Below are 17,937 nucleotides of genomic sequence, written 5' to 3'. Positions count from 1 at the left end.
CTGCAACTTAAATTGATGCCCTGACTGTGATGTTTTCTGTTGGAACAAATGTCTAATATTTATTTATTCTTTATTGGGTCCCCATTAGTCCTCATAAATATGAAGACTATTCTTTCTGGGGTCCACATTAAATCAAACAATTAATCAACAATACAGCATTTATACAAAGAATTACATGGATCAATTAACCTGAAAATATTAACATGAATTTTCAGCGCATATGAACATTAAATAATACTAATAATAATATGAACATTGAATAATACAATGCAAATTAATGTAAATTACAGAGTAGAATGTAATGTACCGAGTACAATATAAATTAATAAGTAACCTGATTGATAGAAATATTAACATGAATGGATTATATATTAATATTAGTCTATGCCTTTTTTTTGACCGAAGAAAACAATTATTTTTTCAACACTTTCCTTCAGCGCATGTTCCTTCTAATTAATTTTACTAATCTGTGCTTTGACGCCTTTCCTGTTTGTGGGTTATAGACCAGGTATGCTGGACTGTTCTTGCTGTAACCCACACTTCTGGCACCCAGTTTCTTTTGATCACATTTATGTAACAGTCTGACACCAAAACACCTACATTTTGGAGGGATCAAGGTGTTTCCTTGTTAACCTGAAATATGGGGTATTTTTAATCTTCTCACTATAGCATCCATTACTGTTTGGACAGCATATGACCACAGTACTTTTGGTAGCCCCTTCTCTAATAATAGACACCTTCCTGTTCTACAAAAGGGTCATCCGCGGCTGTACCAGTCTGACTCTTTTATAGAGACGGAAAGGTATTACTTGTGTATTCTGCCCCATTGTCTGGTCTGACACGTTTGACTCTACCGTATGGTGCACAACTGGTCTTAAATTCACGTTGCAAGGACAGCTCGGATGATCTTGGAGGCTCTTTACTACAATACAATCTAGGTCCAGGTATAGACATTCTTTGGATAAATAAAGGCTAAATAAAATAAAATAAACAGACAATTTCACTCTTTGAGAAAAATTGGCCTTCAGTTTCTTGCTGGGCAGTCCAGCATCAATGTCCTCCACAGCACAGATCAAAACAGATGAAGGTCAGTTCCATCAGGTCCGTTTTTGATCATCCAGGTGTCGACGTCCTCCAATAATGCAGCACTTAATGAGGGGAACAAGCCAGTGTCCTCCTTGTGCTGGTCCCAAGCCCAGATAAATGCAGAGGGATATGTCAGGAAGAGCATCTGACGTAAAACCTATGCCAAATAAAAAATGATACGATAACATATCTGATTTTCCATACTGGATTGGTCGAGGTCTGAGTTAAAGGAGCTTGAGGCTCCTTTTAAGAAATGAGACTCTCTAGCGCCACCCTTCACCACGACGGCCGTCGGGGGTACTGCAGCCAACAGTGAAGCCGGCACGGGAGAACGGGGAGAACCTGCATGCAGCGTCATGTGACGTCACATCCGCAGCCCAGCGCGGGAAATTCGGGCCCGAATTGCAGCACATTTTGCAGCACACAGCCTGTTCAAGGCAAAGGAGAGATACACTAGAGGGCTCATTCTTTTTGGTTTGGAACGCTTCATCTGACATTATTACTAGAAAACTTAAAATGTATACGGATTTTTTTCATAAATCTTGCCACAATCCGGCCTCAAGCTCCTTTAACAACTGCCACCAGTGCTGTTGACCCGCAAGGTGCTGTTGGAAACGGGGCTACTGTGGGCCCAAGGATGAGGAGATGAGGAAGCTGTGTCCGTAGGCAGAGAGAGAGAAGAGGAAAGTCAAAAGTCTAGGACTGAGAGTAGGAACTTTGAATGTAGGGACTATGACAGGAAAAGCTAGAAAGTTGGTTGACATGATGCAGAGGAGGAAAGTTGATAAACTGTGTCCAGGAGAACAGGTCGAAAGGTAGCAAGGCCAGGAGACGAGGAGCAGGATTTAAGGTGTTCTATCACAGTGCTGATGGGAGGAGGAGTGGGAGACTTGAAGGGAAGTTCGTTAGAAATGTTCTGGAGGTGAAAAGAGTGTCAGATAGAGTGATGAGTAATGCTCAATGTTGTCAGTGGTTATGCCCCACAGGTAGTATGTGATTTAGAAGAGAGGAAGTTCTGCAGTGAGTTAGATGAAGTGATGCAGAGTGGTGAGAGATTGGTGATTGGAGCCAAATTCAAAGGACATGGTGCAAGAAACAGAGGTGATGAGGACGTGATGGGCAGGTGTGGTTTTCCAGGACTGGAATGCAGGGGGACTGATGTGGTAGACTTTGAAAAAAGGATAGAAATGGCTGTAGTGAATACCTTCTTCCAGAAGCAGGAACACAGGGTCACTTACAAGAGTCGAGGCAGGAGCACACAGGGGGATTACTATTTATGTAGACAATGTATTCTGAAGGATATTAGTGACTGTAAAGTGGTAGTTTGGGGGAGTGTAATCAGACAGCAAAGACGGAAGTATGGAAGATGACTCTGGTAGTGAAAAAGAGGAAGAGGACAAAGACAGGGGAAGTGGAAGGGGGAAGTGGTGGAAGCTGAAAAGGAAGAGTGTTGGGTGGCTTTCAGGGAGGAGCTGAGACAGGCTTTGGACATGTTTCCAGATGACTGGATGGAACTGGACTTGACTGGCAGGTAATGTGATCAGGGAGACGGGCAGGAGAGTACTGGTGTGTCATCTGGGAGGAAGTAGACAAGGAGACTTGCTGGTGGAATGAGGAAGTACAGGATTATATACAGGTAAAGACGTTAGCGAAGAAGAGGTGGGACACTGAGGGGACAGTAGAGAGTAAACAGGAGTCCAGGGAGATGCAGCATAAATAGAAGGTAGAGGTGGAAAAGTTCAAACAAAAGGCGTATCATGAATCGTAAGCTAGGTTGAACAGTAAGAAGGGAGAGACTGATCTATGCAGGTTGGAGAGGCAGAGGGACAGAGATGGGAAGGATGTGCAGCAGCTTTGGGTGGTGAAGGATGAAGACGAAAATGTATTGACAGCAGCCAGAAGTGTGATGGGAAGATGAAAAGAACACTTTGAAGAGTTGATGAATCAGGAAAATGAGAGAGAATGAAGAGTAAAAGAGGTGACTGTTTTGGACCACAAAGAACCAAAGATTAGTAATGGTGAGGGCATTGAAGAGGATGAAGAGTGGAAGGCCATTTGGTCTGACAGGAATCTCCATGGATCATGTTTGCAGATGACAGTGTGATCTGTAGTGAGAGCAGGGAACAGGTGGAGGGACATCTAGAGAGGTGGAGGTATGCAATGGAAAGAAGGATGAAAAAGTATTTAGTCAGCCACCAATTGTGCAAGTTCTCCCACTTAAAAAGATATATATATATATATATATATATATATATATATATATATATATATATATATATATATATATATATATATATATATATATATATATATATATATACATACAGGTATATATATATATATATCAACACACACATACACACACGTGTATATGTTTTTTATTAATTATGTGTTCATTTGATTTAAGGGAAATTGCTAATTAACATTATTATATATTATAATTATATTATACATGGCCTATTCTAAGGTGTATTCCCCACTTTTCTGCAAAATACACTACCAACACCACACATTTAGCTTCTATCTCACCACTGTAGCTGCCCTGTGAAGACACGCTGGGCCCAGTGTGGGTGTGCCTTTGCCAGCTGAGATACACTGACACTGTTCTCCAGAGAAAGTACGGAGGCAACCTCTGAACAGGACCAGAAGAGAAAAGTTAAACTTTACTTTCCAGGTAAAATAACAAGAAATGTTAAGTTCAAGCATCACAGAGAATAACACAATATAGGAAATATTAAACAACACACATATTAAATCACCTGATGTTTTGAATGTTGTCTGTGAACTGCTGCACCATGATTCCTGGACAAAGACTGATTCGATGGTTGATTGATAGGGATGTGTGACTGATCAGGTCTAAGCAAGAGGCCTCAATGCACATTTGTACTTTCGTGTACACACAAACTTACATTCATTCACATGCATACATGAGCCTAACTGTGCACACACACACACTTATTTTATCAGGAATTAATCTATTTCATCAAGCAAACTGACATTTTTGCTGATTTGACGGCCGTTTTACCTGAACTCTGCTCATGTGAAACATGTAACTGATGGTTGAGGGGCTGTATAGTCTGAAAATTTTTATTTGCTACATCTATCCAATGTAAAATCATTAAAAACCGTGCTTATTAATCACAAAACACAGTTTAAACAATATGAACAAATCTGCTACGACCCAGTGTGTCAATGTGTGTTCACTGCAGACAAACTGCAGCTTTCCCGGGACCGACGGCTCGCTGATGAGGTTACTGTTGATCCGCAGACCAACCTTGTTAAGGAGCATTAAACTCATCTTGTCTATGCAGAAATAACGCTGAAATATAAAGAAAGCTTCCCAAAGCATGATCCATGGTGAAAGAAGAAACTAAAGATGTGCACGCTATATATATATATATATATATATATATATATATATATATATATATATATATATATATATATATATATATATATATATATAATATAATATAATATAATATAATATATATATACATTTTGTGAGTGGTTCCGGATAAATAAGTCAACATTAAATGTAAAAAAACCGAATTTTATTATATTTAGAGGAAAAAATAAAGCATATTGTAAAGCCAATGCAAAGATCTCTATTGGGGATAACGACATAACCCAGGTTTCCTCTACCAAATTTTTATGGGTTTTAATTGACGAAAGGTTATCATTGTCCGAACATATCAATCTTGTCAACAACAAAGTATTGAAATCAATCGGTATCATCAGAAAAATTTGTGTTTTTATATCACAGAATTCTTTAAACATACTTTATTACAGTTTAATTTATCCACATCTCAGTTATTGTAATATTGTTTGGGCCAGTACTTATTCTTCTAATTTACAGAAATTATTAATCACTCAGAAGAAATTTGTTAGATTAGCCACCTTCTCTAATTATTTCTCTCCATCTGCCCCTCTGTTTAGGAAACTTCGCATATTGTCAGTATACGACATAAACATACTTCAATCATGCATATTTATTTATAAATGTATCCATCTTTCCCACTTGCTTTCCAAATCTTTTCATGAATTCTTTACAGCCAACTCTTAGGTTCATACTTACAACACAAGACACAGTAATAAACTTCATCCCCCTTTTTGTCGCACTACACACAGCCAGTTTTCTTTTGCTTATAGAGGCTCCTTAATCTGGAATTCCTATCAGTTCATTGTTGAATCATCCTCTTCTATCAAAATGTTAAGTTAAGACTTAAAAATATTCTGTTAAATCAAGACTCTTAAACGTTTATTTTACAGTAAATTAGATGTGGATTATTACCCTACATACTCTCATGTTTTTGTTTTTTGCGTTCCCTGCTCCTTGTTTATTTTGTGAATACCAGTATTATTGTTGTTGTTGATTTATTTGTCAATTCTTTTATTTCCTTGGGGAGGTGCTTTTTATAAGCCCGTAGAGGGTTTTTTAACCTCTCCCGCACATATTACTTTTGTCTGTAATTGTTGTTTTTGGTTTTTCTCTTTTATGGTGCAAATAAAAAAAGTTAAATAAAAAAGTAAAGTAATATTGATTCAGTAAGTGGGTGCAAGGTATTATGGGTGGTTGATGTTTTGGCGAGAGAGTTTATTTGTGGGGCCAACAATTTGTGTAAAAGTCTGGAGAAAAGAATGCCATCATCATCATGTCATCATCTTTACAAATTACATGACAATAACGACCCATAAAAGGGAAAAGCTGAAAGAAGTTCTATCCAATCATCTGCTACCACTTATCAAAGTTCTGTTTGTGGATGCAGGAACCCAGAGACAGACTCAGACTTTCCTTTACCCACCCTCCTCTCTGTGTTTGCTGCACTTGAATATTTACTATATGAGTGTTATGCAAATTCGGTTACGTGAAAAAGTGGGTGTGGTCTGAACTGGCAGATGTTTCAGAGATAAAACGGCACAATCGCCTGACAGAGAAGTTATTGTCCTGATAGACAGCAGACATGGAGAGACGAAAAAACAGCAGAGATTTTCAGGAGCATTTTGTTAGAAATGAGCACTTAAATCTGGATCGTTTGAAGGAGGTAGCTCGAGCTCGTAGATTGGAAAACCAGTACCTCTACAAAGAAAACATCCCAGAGAGCCCCCACCCAGAGTTTAATATGGCGTATCTGACACATGATACAAATAAATGGGCGTTACGTGGGATCAGGAGGGATGAAGGTTTCAGGGATCCATCTGAGGACCCCAACAATCCTTTTAACGGCTCCCTGGTCTGGTGGAGTCTGGCCATGGGACCAGAGGAGATTCAGTCTGCTGAGACCAGGTTCCTGGAGAAGACCTTCCCAGAGAGGACGGAGGAGCAGGCCGCGGCACAGCAAAGCTTCCTGTCGATGTTTACCACCTCCCCGGCCTTCGAGAAAACGTCCAGGCTGGGCTCATACCGCTTCACCTTCCCTCTGGAGGAGGTCTTGGGGGCCTACCGTGAGCAGGTAAGACTGGATCTGTAGGACTCCAGGGTCAACTGGGAATGTGTCTTTCACTGAGAAAAAGGTGTTCGAGTGGATATGGTGTGTTTTTCTGTGTTTTCAGTCTCATCTAAAGAGTTAATAATGAATTCTTACCTTAGATGTAATTTTAAGCTCACAAACAGATGTGCTGGGTGTTTTTATTTCTTAGTGCATCCAAGTCTCTACAACTCCAAGGGGCCAGACATTATTTCAGAACTTGGTCAGATTTGTTATGCAACAAAAAGGCTCTTGTTTAGTCATTAAAGGGTTATTAATAATTGTCTGATGACAGTTATTAATAACATAAATGACATAAATAAACATTCAAAATGAATAAATCAAAACGAGACACCACCTGAATATCAGGAATTAAAGACTAAACAGCACTATTGGTCTCAAAGTAACTGTTATTCAATGTTCCAGCATGTCACAAGGGGGGCGCTGTAGAGTAACAAAGAAGGAAGGAGTCCGAGGACGGGCCTTTAAACCAGAAAATGTTACAAATATGTGTGGAATAACCACAAACATCTTCTCTCAGTAAAATGAATCAGTGTATTTACACGAGTGTTAGATGATAGAAATCAACAGCACCTGGAAAAGTTCTGATATCTAAACTTTACGTAAACAAAGAACTAAACATGACACAGAAACTTCAGTCGATACCACAGACTGTATAAAACAATGGACGGAGCATTCAGTCACGTGCCCCACTGGTTTCTGAAAACTGTTTTTGAGGCCTGTTTTTCTGGTTTTGAAGGCTGTTGTTCTTCGTACAGGGCGCAGTAATGTTGCTCAGCAAGTCACAGGAACACACCCACCACATTTCAATCAAGGTCAACTTTGCTCCAAACTCCTTTAGCTGAACGCCCAAATATCTGCAGAGCGGCTGGCAGACTTTTACAGCGAGATAAACCGTTTTACATATCAACTCATGGGTGAAATCAAAACTGACCGTTGCATTATTTAGCTGATGCTGTTTTAATACAAACGGGAAGTAAATTGACTATTACGGATGAGGAAGTGACAATGGCTAGCTAATGGCTGAGCCAACTGCCAATCAGTCATATTAGAAATAAATGTAATGCTTTATATGAACTCTCCTTGCGTGGCACAAAAACATTCAGCCCCCTCAGAGTTGTCATGGGTGTGAAATGAAACGATTGAGACCAAAACAGTTTTTCTGAACCAGACTATAAACATGTTTATTTCTGCTCTTAAGTTGGACATTTAAACTTGGAGGTCGATGGATAGTAACTCACTTTTTAGCAGCCAGATGAGGAACCAAACTAAGATGGCTGGTGCTTGGTCCGTATGTGTGTGTCACACAAGATGGTCTTCACGGTTTACGGAACAGCTGGAAGATTATGCTCCGCTGTTGGTCCTGGCGAGTAGCGTTTCTCTCTCTCTTGCTCTCCGTGTAGATGAAGGGATGTAGCGTTGGTATCGGCAGGACTTTCATCCACGATCACGATCCAAACATAGAGGTGATGGAGCTTAAGCGGTGACAGTGAAGATTGTGATTTATAACTTTTTATTGTTCCAGACTTTAAATATGTTTATTTCTTCTGTAATTTTGAACACATTTTTACTTGGAGGTCAATGGAGCTGGCCCTAGTGGTCAGAAGAGCAACTGCACATTTTGGGACTTCTTCATTGAATTCCTTTTCAATGCCAGATATTTCACATTGGTACATTTATTGACTTTGATGAATAAGTTTTCAATGAACTGTGAGGGTCTCATTTGTCATTCTTTTCCTCAGTTTTGCGGCGATAAAGAGCCGATCATGCGGATCTATGAGACTGTCCTGTACAAACAGGAAGTGGTGCATGTTGTGCTGGTCCACAGCCCAGACAATCAGGACTTCACAAATTATCCTGAAGTGCCTAATGACGACCCTAACGCCATCTGCGTCTTCAAAGATGGTACATTCATCTGGAGACCAGAGGCCATGTCTGAGACTCACGGGTAAGAACCACAAACATCTGAATGAGCAGCAGTTGGTAGCCCTGTGTCTAAAGGTACCTGTACTTTTCCAAATATACCCTCATTGTCTGGGATGCAAGAGTAGACAACTGGATGCTCAGTGTGATCTGACCCAAACGGCCGTCTCCCAATTTACTTGTTTCCTTTAATAATAATAATAATAATAATAATAATGAATTTAATTTATAATGCACTTTCCATTCGGAAATCTCAAAGTGCAAGTGCTTACAAGAAAAAAAAAAAAACATTCAGATCATCTATCATAGCTGGCATATGCTTTGCTAAAAAGGTGGGTTTTAAGTCCTCTCTTAAAAGTGTCAACTGTCTGTGGTTCTCTCAGGTGGGTGGGGAGGGCGTTCCACAGTTTAGGGGCAACGGAGCAGAAGGCCCGGTCACCCATAGTGACCAGCTTAGTCTTGGTGGGTTTGAGGAGGTTGTTGTTTGCTGAACGGGTGCGGGTGGGGGGCTGAGGATGGATCAGCTCCTTGAGGTAAGGGGGTGCGTTGCCATGGATGCATTGGTAGGTAAGAAGGGAGATTTTGTATTCAGTCCGGGAGGAGATGGGAAGCCAGTGCAGTGAGTGGAGGATGGGAGTGATGTGGTCATATTTGCGCACTCTCATCAGGATCCTTGCAGCACTGTTCTGAATGTATTGAAGCTTTAGAAGGCTCTTGCTTGGGATCCCGATGAGAAGTGCATTGCAGTAGTCGAGCCTGGAGGAGACAAAGGCGTGGACCAGTTTTTCGGCATCTTTCGGGGACAGGATGGGGCGGAGTTTGGCTATGTTTTTGAGGTGGAAGAAGGATGTTTGACGGAGGTGATTGATGTGGGCCTCATAGTTGAGGTGGGGGTCCATTCTAACGCCCAGGTTGGTGATGACCTGGCCAGAAAAGGTGATGCATGTGATGGGGGATGACTTGACCTGGTGTGGGGTGCCGATGAGCATAGCTTCTGTTTTGCCGCTGTTGAGCTGTAAAAAGTGTTGTTTCATCCACGCCTTGATCTCCTCCAGGCAGATGGTGAGTGTGGATGAAGATGACTCTGCAGAAGATGGGTCCAGTTTTAAGTATAGCTGTGTGTCATCAGCATAGCAGTGGAAGGCCAAGCCGTGCCTGCTGATGACACTGCCGAGGGGAAGCATATACAGGGTGAAAAGGGTGAGGCCGAGTAGAGATCCTCGAGGAACACTGCAGGTGACGGGCTGGGTTCGGGTTTTAACGCCTCCCAAGGAGATGCACTCGGTTCTTCCGGTGAGGTAGGATCTGAACCAGTCCAGGGCGGTATTGCGGAGTCCGATGGTGGAGTGAAGGCGGTGTAGCAGGATGGTGTGGTCGACGGTGTCATGCGGCTGTGAGATCCAGGAGGATGAGGAGGGAAGGGGAGCCACCATCAGCTGCCATTAGAAGGTCGTTGGTGACCCTTACCAGTGCTGTTTCAGTACTGTGGGCGGAGCGGAAACCAGACTGGAATTTTTCAGCCAGGTTATTGCCGTTCAGGTGATGTTGTAGTTGAGTGGCAACTACTTTCTCCAGGACCTTGGAGAGGAACGGGAGGTTGGAGATGGGTCTGTAGTAGGCATGGAGTTCTGGGTCTAGGGTGGGTTTTTTGAGAAGTGGGGTGATGATGGCCGTTTTCAGAGCTGGGGGAACGTGGCCGGACTGAAGGGAGAGGTTAATTGCTTCTGTGATCAGGGGGCTTATGGTTTTAATGTGCACAAAGAACAAAACGGCTCATAAGACAGTCAAGTGGACCAGCAGGCCATCTCAGCACAGAGGGGAAAGACAAGGGAGAAAGACAAAACAGGTTCAGTGGATGGATAACTATTGGGTATAGTCAGCATATTATTACATATCCTTGTCCCTTATAATACATACATTTGTTGTTTTATATAATTTTACCTGATGAGGTACATACAAATCCCCCCATACAGTTGTTCTGGGTGGGAAATTTAATGAAGGAGACCAAAAGAGTTTTTTTTAAACCAGGCTGCTGCAAATTTGGACATAGTAAAAAGCTCAATGGAGCCAGCTTTTTGGAGTCAGCTCCCAAGGAACAGCCATTTTTCTTACTTTTAGACTTAGGCATGTCTAAAAGTACATAAGTCTAAAACTAAGAAACATACTTGCTTCAGCACAGCCTCAATATTCTGGGTGGGTGGCTGTGTTGACTTGGCCTTTATTGGTGCAGGAAATGCTTTTCACCACTTTCAGTGTCCCCTCTGAGCTTGAGTCCTCCCTTCTCCTTCATGGCCACCATCGTCGTACGTAAACACAGCAAACAGAAACCCATCAGCCATCATGTCCTTCCATGTTGATTTGTTCCAGTTTTCTTTCTACACTTGCTTGATATTTATGCTCATGCTGCACTGAACTGTTGGGCTGTGATGGACTGTGGTCGTCAGGTTGTCCACCTCTTCTATGTGCTGCAGAGTTGATTATTATGTTTGTGTTTTTGTTTGTTTGTTTTCCTGTCAGATACAAGTTGGTCTACAGGCGTGATGTTAACCAGGTGGAAGTGAAAGACGTGGATTTCCCTGAGTTTTATATTTGGGATCACGTCGCTGTCGCCCTCCATTTGGAAGAGGGACAGGTACTTTCACTGCTCCCCCATCAATCGTTACGAACAGTTGAAACATTTGATTTAGAAAAGCATTTGCAGTCCCTGAAGTGTTATAAGTCAGTTTCTTCTGCCTGATAAACTGACAACAGGAAGCATGGATGTCATTGTATTTACAACTGTAGCATGAATAATGTTGCTAATTTAAAGATGTTTTTTATTTTTGCAGGTGCTGAAGTTTGATCTCGAAAAACTCAGAAATAACATCAAGTATTGTGCCAAAGCCTCAGTGACATATGGAAAAGCACCACATGATATTTTTGAGTTTGCTGAAAAGGCAGTTAAAGAATTGTGGCCAGATGTTGACCTCCCTCTGGAGAGGCAGTGAGGAAAAATCTTCAGACGCAAAATTATCATTGAGTTTTCCCATTGAGTTTGAGCATTTACAGCCTGATTTTCTGGATGTTTTTTCTTTTTCCTACTGCATTTTGTTTGGCCCCCACTTCCTGCTATGACCTGGTGGGTATTGATTTGTGTAGATAAATCCTTTGAGAGCCCACATGTAAGACTGACATAAGGTGAGCTTTTATGAGGTTGTCCCTGAAACGATCCTGGGCTGACGGTGACGGCTGTCCTCTGTCAATTAGTGGTGCCGTTGTGTGGACACGGTGGCTGGAACAGTATGGGACAAACAAATGCTGAAGGTTCTGTGACGCCTCTAGATGGTTTTTGATATGAAGATATGGCTGATAAAAATCGTGCTCTCTGGGATAATTGTGTGCACGTGAAGATAAAAGAGTATAATTTCCCTCCTAACGGTAGTCAGTGAAAATTTTGAATGTCTTGAACGAAGATGATTATGCATGTGAAATTAGTTTAATATCATGTAACCTATTAAAACCATATTATAAATTATAAAACCTTATTGACAACAACAGCTAATAAATGATTTGTTCAAAGAGTTTTGAGTTTTATCATATTTCAGCCATCAACTTAACGGTTAACTGTGTTAACTGATCAGAATCTGAAATCAGAATCTAAAAATCTTCCTGACTTCCGGTCACAGTAAATCAAAGAAATAAGGACAACTATTGTGCAAAAAACAAAAACAAAAAAAATCACACATAAACGAAGAAAAAAGCCCTGGAAGTTCACTACTGCTTCAAACCGGAAACCGGAAATGCTTCGCTTTCAAACGAACCAATCACAGCCCTCTCGGTCTGCGTGTGGACGGCGTCTCCTCGACGCGTAGTTACAATTTTCGGGAGGTGCACGTCACTGACGGCGCATGTGACGGCGTGTCCTCTGCGTGTACAAAAACCACACGCCGTAGACACGGCGTCGTTTTGACGCAGAAGCATAATTCAGCCTTAACACGGGGCAAAAACGGAGGAAAACGGAGATTTAAGCTTCAGAACGTCACATTATGCACCAGAAACTCACCAGCGTCATGTGTGCGACCTGTGTTTACAATTAGTTTGGCCACCGTCAATATTTTCTTGTATTTTACCTGTTTTATATTCTAAAGTCACACTTAAAAGTAACTCCCCCCCGTCCAGCCTCCTGCTCATTCAAGCCTGTGAGCGCGTCAGCCAGCAGCATGAAGCCTGAATTATGGTTCCGCGTTAAATCGACGGCGTAGGGTACGCGGCGACGCACAACGTACGTGCGCGTCGCCGCGTACCTTACGCCGTAGGCTCTGCGTTGGTGTAACGCGGAACCATAAATCAGCCTTAACTGGAAGTTACACGTGTCATTTGTTGATGTTTTTTCCAGGATTCTGATTGGCTGGCATGACGTTAACAGCGTTTTCATACGGGTCCGTGTAAACGAGGATTTTTTTGAAAACGTAGAGGGGAAAATATCCGTTTTTGTAAATACCCGGCTACGTGTAAACGTGGCCTAAATATGTATTTATTCCTAAATATTTAACAGACGTGTCTCCAAAGTTAGAACCATTGATTTAGCATCTTAGCGTCATTAACTGTTGTGGTCTTATGATCATGACTGTAACAAAACACAGTCACTGTTAAATGAGAAGAACTCATCCACCCAAACAGCACAACCACAGAGATAAAGACTAATCAATATCGGCTCCCAAACAAGAAAGAAACACCATCATATGGCACAAAGGTCTCGCTTGTCATTAGTCTAAACGTTTGAGGCTACACTTCCATGTAAAACAATCCTTTTTAAACAATAACAACCTCTATGAGAAATTCCAGTCTGGCTTTAGAACAGCCCACAGCACTGAGACGGCTCTTCTGAGAGTGCTTAACGACCTGCTCCTAGCCGCTGATTCAGGTAGCCCTGTGGTCCTGGTGCTTTTAGACCTCACAGCAGCCTTTGACACGATAGATCAGGGGTTCTTAACCTTTCTGACCTTGGGGCCCAATTTTTTCAGTACAGAGTGGCCCGGGGCCCATTAAATATAAACACTGTATAGCAGGGGTATTCAACTTTAAGAGGTCCATTTAGAGAAAATTTACTCAAGCGAAGGTCCAGAACATCATTATATATATATATATATATATATATATATATATATATATATATATATATATATATATATATATGTGTGTGTGTGTGTGTGTGTATATATATTCAAGTAGCCTCATAGTTGTATCAACATCTGCATCTGACTGTTATATTAAAAAAAGTACATATTTGCCAATTTTTTATTTTTTTCTCTTAAAAATAAAGTAGATTTTATTTTATTTTTCAAATGCTATCTTATTTTATTTCTCTACCAGCAGTTTGAATTTCCCCTTTTCTTTGTTAATTGTCTCAACACATTTTTATACTAAATTAATATAAACACATCTTAACAATTTAAGGTTCAGGTTCAGGTTCTCATATGCATGTGGAGGTGCTCATTGATGAGCCTGAAACGATATTTAGTTTTAATTATGTTCACTGTGGAGAAAGCTGCTTCACAGCTGTATCTGGACCCAAACATGGGTGTTTTAAGATGCTCAGCTTATTTTTCTGTGACTTCAGTTCAGACTTGAGTGGATATGTTTGATGATAAACTTTGTGTTTTGTTTCAGTGGCGTTTCACTTTCGCACTTTGAACGCCACAGTCTCTGAACGTAGAGACACTGGTTTTGTCCCAGTGGGAAGACTGAACAGGATGAATTTGTCCATTCCGGGTTGCATATTTAAAAATACAGCGAGGACAAAACTTAGTTTGATTTTACTTTAAGTTATTTACATTAATAAGTTGTCAGGACTCAGTGTGTCGGGTTCATCGGAGCCTGATCAGCTGCGACGGGCACAGCCCGCACCGCAGCTCTCTGGTCGCGCTGCAGCAGTTACTTTCCGATGCTTTTTCGAAAGCCCGAACAGTCCAGTCCAGCAGACACGACAGCCCACGCATCTACATCTACCATCCTTCAGCAGTAACGACGGAGCCCACCGCCCGAGCGGCAGCCTCAGCCGACCTCCCCGGCCGCGGGGACGCGCCGGGATAAATTATCACGCCGCGCTCGTTTGCTCTGGGCACAGACCCAAGTAATCGATCCCTGATCCTGGCGGATCTAAACCTACTCTGTGCAAAATTAAGGATTTTCTCTGTAAATACACACCATTTCTCTTACTATTACACGTACAGCTAGCTGAGTGTCTTCTTCTCCTCATTTGGTTGGGAGTTGCTATGCAGTCCCGCGGCCCTCGCGGCCCACACGTACAAAACTGAATTTTTTTTGGCGGCCCACTAGATGGCGCTCGCGGCCCAAGTGTGGGCCGCGGCCCTATGGTTAAGAATCACTGCGATAGATCACAGGATCCTGCTGTCTCGGCTAGAGCATCACGTAGGCATCAAAGGCACAGCCCTGAAGTTTTTTCAGTCCTACCTGGCCAACAGAAGCTTTGCTGTACAGCTTGGTGATTCCATATCGTCTGCTGCCCCCTCACCTGCGGGGTCCCTCAAGGCTCCATACTAGGCCCCATCCTCTTTCTGCTGTACGTTCTACCCCTAGGGGAAATCATAACCAACCATAACATCTCCTTCCACTGTTATGCAGATGATGTCCAGCTGTATCTCCCCCTCAGGGTTGATGGGTAGGCTGCACTCCATCCACTGCTTGACTGTCTGGCTGACATCAAAGCATGGATGGATAGAAACTTCTTCAACCTCAACAAGAGCAAAACCGAGACCATTGTTTTTGGAAAAACCTCTCCAGCCTTCTCCATCAATGCCCTGGGCCCTCTCCCCTCTAACATCAGGCCCTCTGTCAGAAATCTGAGCGTGATTTTTGACAGTGAGTTTGAGCAGCAGGTCAGTGCAGTAGTTTGTAAAAGCTTCTTCCACCTGAGAACTATTGCCAAGGCACTATTGCAAAGCCAACCTGCCACAGAGCGATCTGGAGAGACTCATCCATGCTTTCATCACTTCTCAACTGGACTACTGCAACGCCCTATACACCGGCATCGACCAATCTCAACTCCGACGCCTGCAGTTAGTTCAAAAATCAGCCGCTCGACTCCTTACTTGCACAAAGAAGCGAGAACACATCACCCCGGTCCTTGCATCACTCCACTGGCTCCCCATCCGCTACCGTATTAATTGCAAACTTCTCCTGACCGCTTACAAATCCCTCCACGGCCTGGCCCCCACATACCTGTCTGATATTCTCCACCACCACATCCCATCTAGAGCACTCCGGTCAGCCGACCAACTGTTGTTGGAAGTGCCCAGGACCAGCCTTAAAACCAGGGGGGACAGAACCTCCGCTGTGGCAGCCCGCAGACTCTGGAACTCCCTTCCCCTACACATCCAGGGCCCGGTTTTTCAAAAGGTTTAATCCGGATCAAATTGATCCGGATTTAGTAACCCTTTTTTTTTGCTATCCAGGATCACGTAATCCAGCTTACTTTTGAGCCGGTTTTTCAAAGCAACATCGGATTGGATCAATCTGATCCGGATAGAAACTTTTCAGGATCACCAAATCTGGATAACCAGTGCTCAAATAGGGTAGGAAACACAATGTAGAACTATAGATATGTAAAGAGCAACAAGTAGAATAGCCAGTGTGGGGTCAATAAAGTTTGTTTGGATTTGTTTTGGATTTCAAAAACCAGTGATGCCATTGCCATTGCTTTGTTATTCTGTTTTATCATTGCATGCATCACTAAAACATCATCTAAAAACAAAACAAAAATATTTTTGATTGTGATGAATTATAATATTATAATTAGTGACAGAATGATATATATTATTTGTGGTCAATATTGACAGCTTGGGGGATTATTTTATGAGGCCAAACTCTTTCTACTTTGCTGTAGGCCTATACTGAAAGGCTGAATACGTTATAACCTACCTAATCACTGTAGCCTGACGGATGAACAAATCAAATTAAAACCTTATGAATAAATAGGATATCTTGTAGGCTATACTGCATGATCCAAATATAGTGTTATTTGATACAATTTTAAAGTTTCATTACATTTTGGGCCTGAAATCTACGCTGAATCCACCCTTCTGATGGGATCAGTTTAATCCCGATTTTTTGGATCAAAGTGATCCCAATCCTACTAAAAAGTTTTGAAAAAACCAAACTGAAGGTTTGATCCAGATCAAAACCAGGATTGGATTACGTGATCTAATCCGATTACGTAATCCGTTTTGTCTTTTGAAAAACCCATTTTCATGATTTGATCCAATCCCTTATCCAAAATCCGAGCGGATTACTTTTGAAAAACTGGGCCCAGGCGACCCAGTCTTTAAACATTTTTAAATCTCAGTTAAAGACCCACCTTTTTTCCCTTGCTTTTAATTAGTGTCTTATCCAGATTTTGTCTTTTAGCCCTTTTCTTTTCTTTTATCTTTTAAAAAAATGTCCCTTTTTATGTCTTCGCTTTTAGCATTTAAGCCCTTTCTGTGAAGCACTTTGGTTGCGGCTCCGCCGTTTGTATATGTGCTATACAAATAAAATTTGACTTGACTGAAAACATCTGAAAATGAGATCACCAAATAGGATCAGATCTAATTTGAACCTGCTTATGTTCACATCCGGATATTATTTTAGGAGCCAACAGCAACTTTCCCCTCTCTAATGCTCCGTCTCTATCTGAGGTGGTGGATGTTTATCTGTTTGACGAGCAGCTGTTTAGACCTGCAGATGGGAGAGTAGTAATAAGAATTAAGTTTGAAGGTTTTAAGTTGTATTGGAAAACTTCATAAATGGGCTCTTAGCAGTGACAGCTTTAATTAATAATTATGTCATGTGACTAAGACTTTAATGACCCTTCTGACATTATTTTGCTCCTAATAATAGTACACAAAAACCTTTACCGAGATAAGCCGATGAATAAGATCACAAATTCTGTTACATTTCTGCTTCTAAATAAGCTGCCATTTTAAAAATAAAGATTGTTAATTTATATTTATTTATTTCATTTTTAAGTAGCAGAAACGGTAGACATCGGCGAAATGAATAATGGTTTGTCAAACATGAAAACGTGAGAATCAACGTGACAAAACAAGAGTCGCTGCAGATCTGAGTGTTGCAGCTGCAGGAGGAGAGACCGGTCTACGTCCCGGCCTCCGTCATTGAAGAAACACTTCCTGGAGCCCTGCAGCTCCTGCGGCCAACTCAAAATACTATGAAAGTTTACATTAAATAAAAACATTTAGTCCCATCAATTCTTACCAACTAAACTTAGAGTCACGTTAGTTTTATTTAGACAGAGTTACAAGGATCGGGGTCTCCAGATCCTTGATCGACGCTACCAAGAATGAAGAAAATGGGCTCAAAAGGGTACTATTGAGCCTGGACTGTAATTATGGAACAGCTGATCCTTGACATCAACCGTAAGCAGGTGTCAAAAGTATTCACA

The 17,937-nt window shown here is 41.7% G+C and overlaps 1 protein-coding gene across 1 annotated transcript; it reads left to right on the top strand.

The window, feature by feature from the left end:
• Nucleotides 1–6,044: 6,044 nt before the first annotated feature.
• Nucleotides 6,045–12,017, top strand: LOC133459260 (uncharacterized). The gene is made up of 4 exons (XM_061739134.1): nucleotides 6,045–6,539; nucleotides 8,318–8,523; nucleotides 11,016–11,130; nucleotides 11,327–12,017. The coding sequence occupies exons 1-4, from the start codon at nucleotides 6,051–6,053 to the stop codon at nucleotides 11,483–11,485; spliced, it is 969 nt and encodes a 322-aa protein (XP_061595118.1). The 5' UTR covers nucleotides 6,045–6,050; the 3' UTR covers nucleotides 11,486–12,017.
• Nucleotides 12,018–17,937: the final 5,920 nt, after the last annotated feature.

The sequence above is a fragment of the Cololabis saira genome, chromosome 14, assembly GCF_033807715.1.
Source record: "Cololabis saira isolate AMF1-May2022 chromosome 14, fColSai1.1, whole genome shotgun sequence".
Classification (NCBI taxonomy): Eukaryota; Metazoa; Chordata; class Actinopteri; order Beloniformes; family Belonidae; genus Cololabis; species Cololabis saira.
Note: the sequence above shows the minus strand (reverse complement) of the source record. Positions and strands in the feature narration are given on the sequence as shown.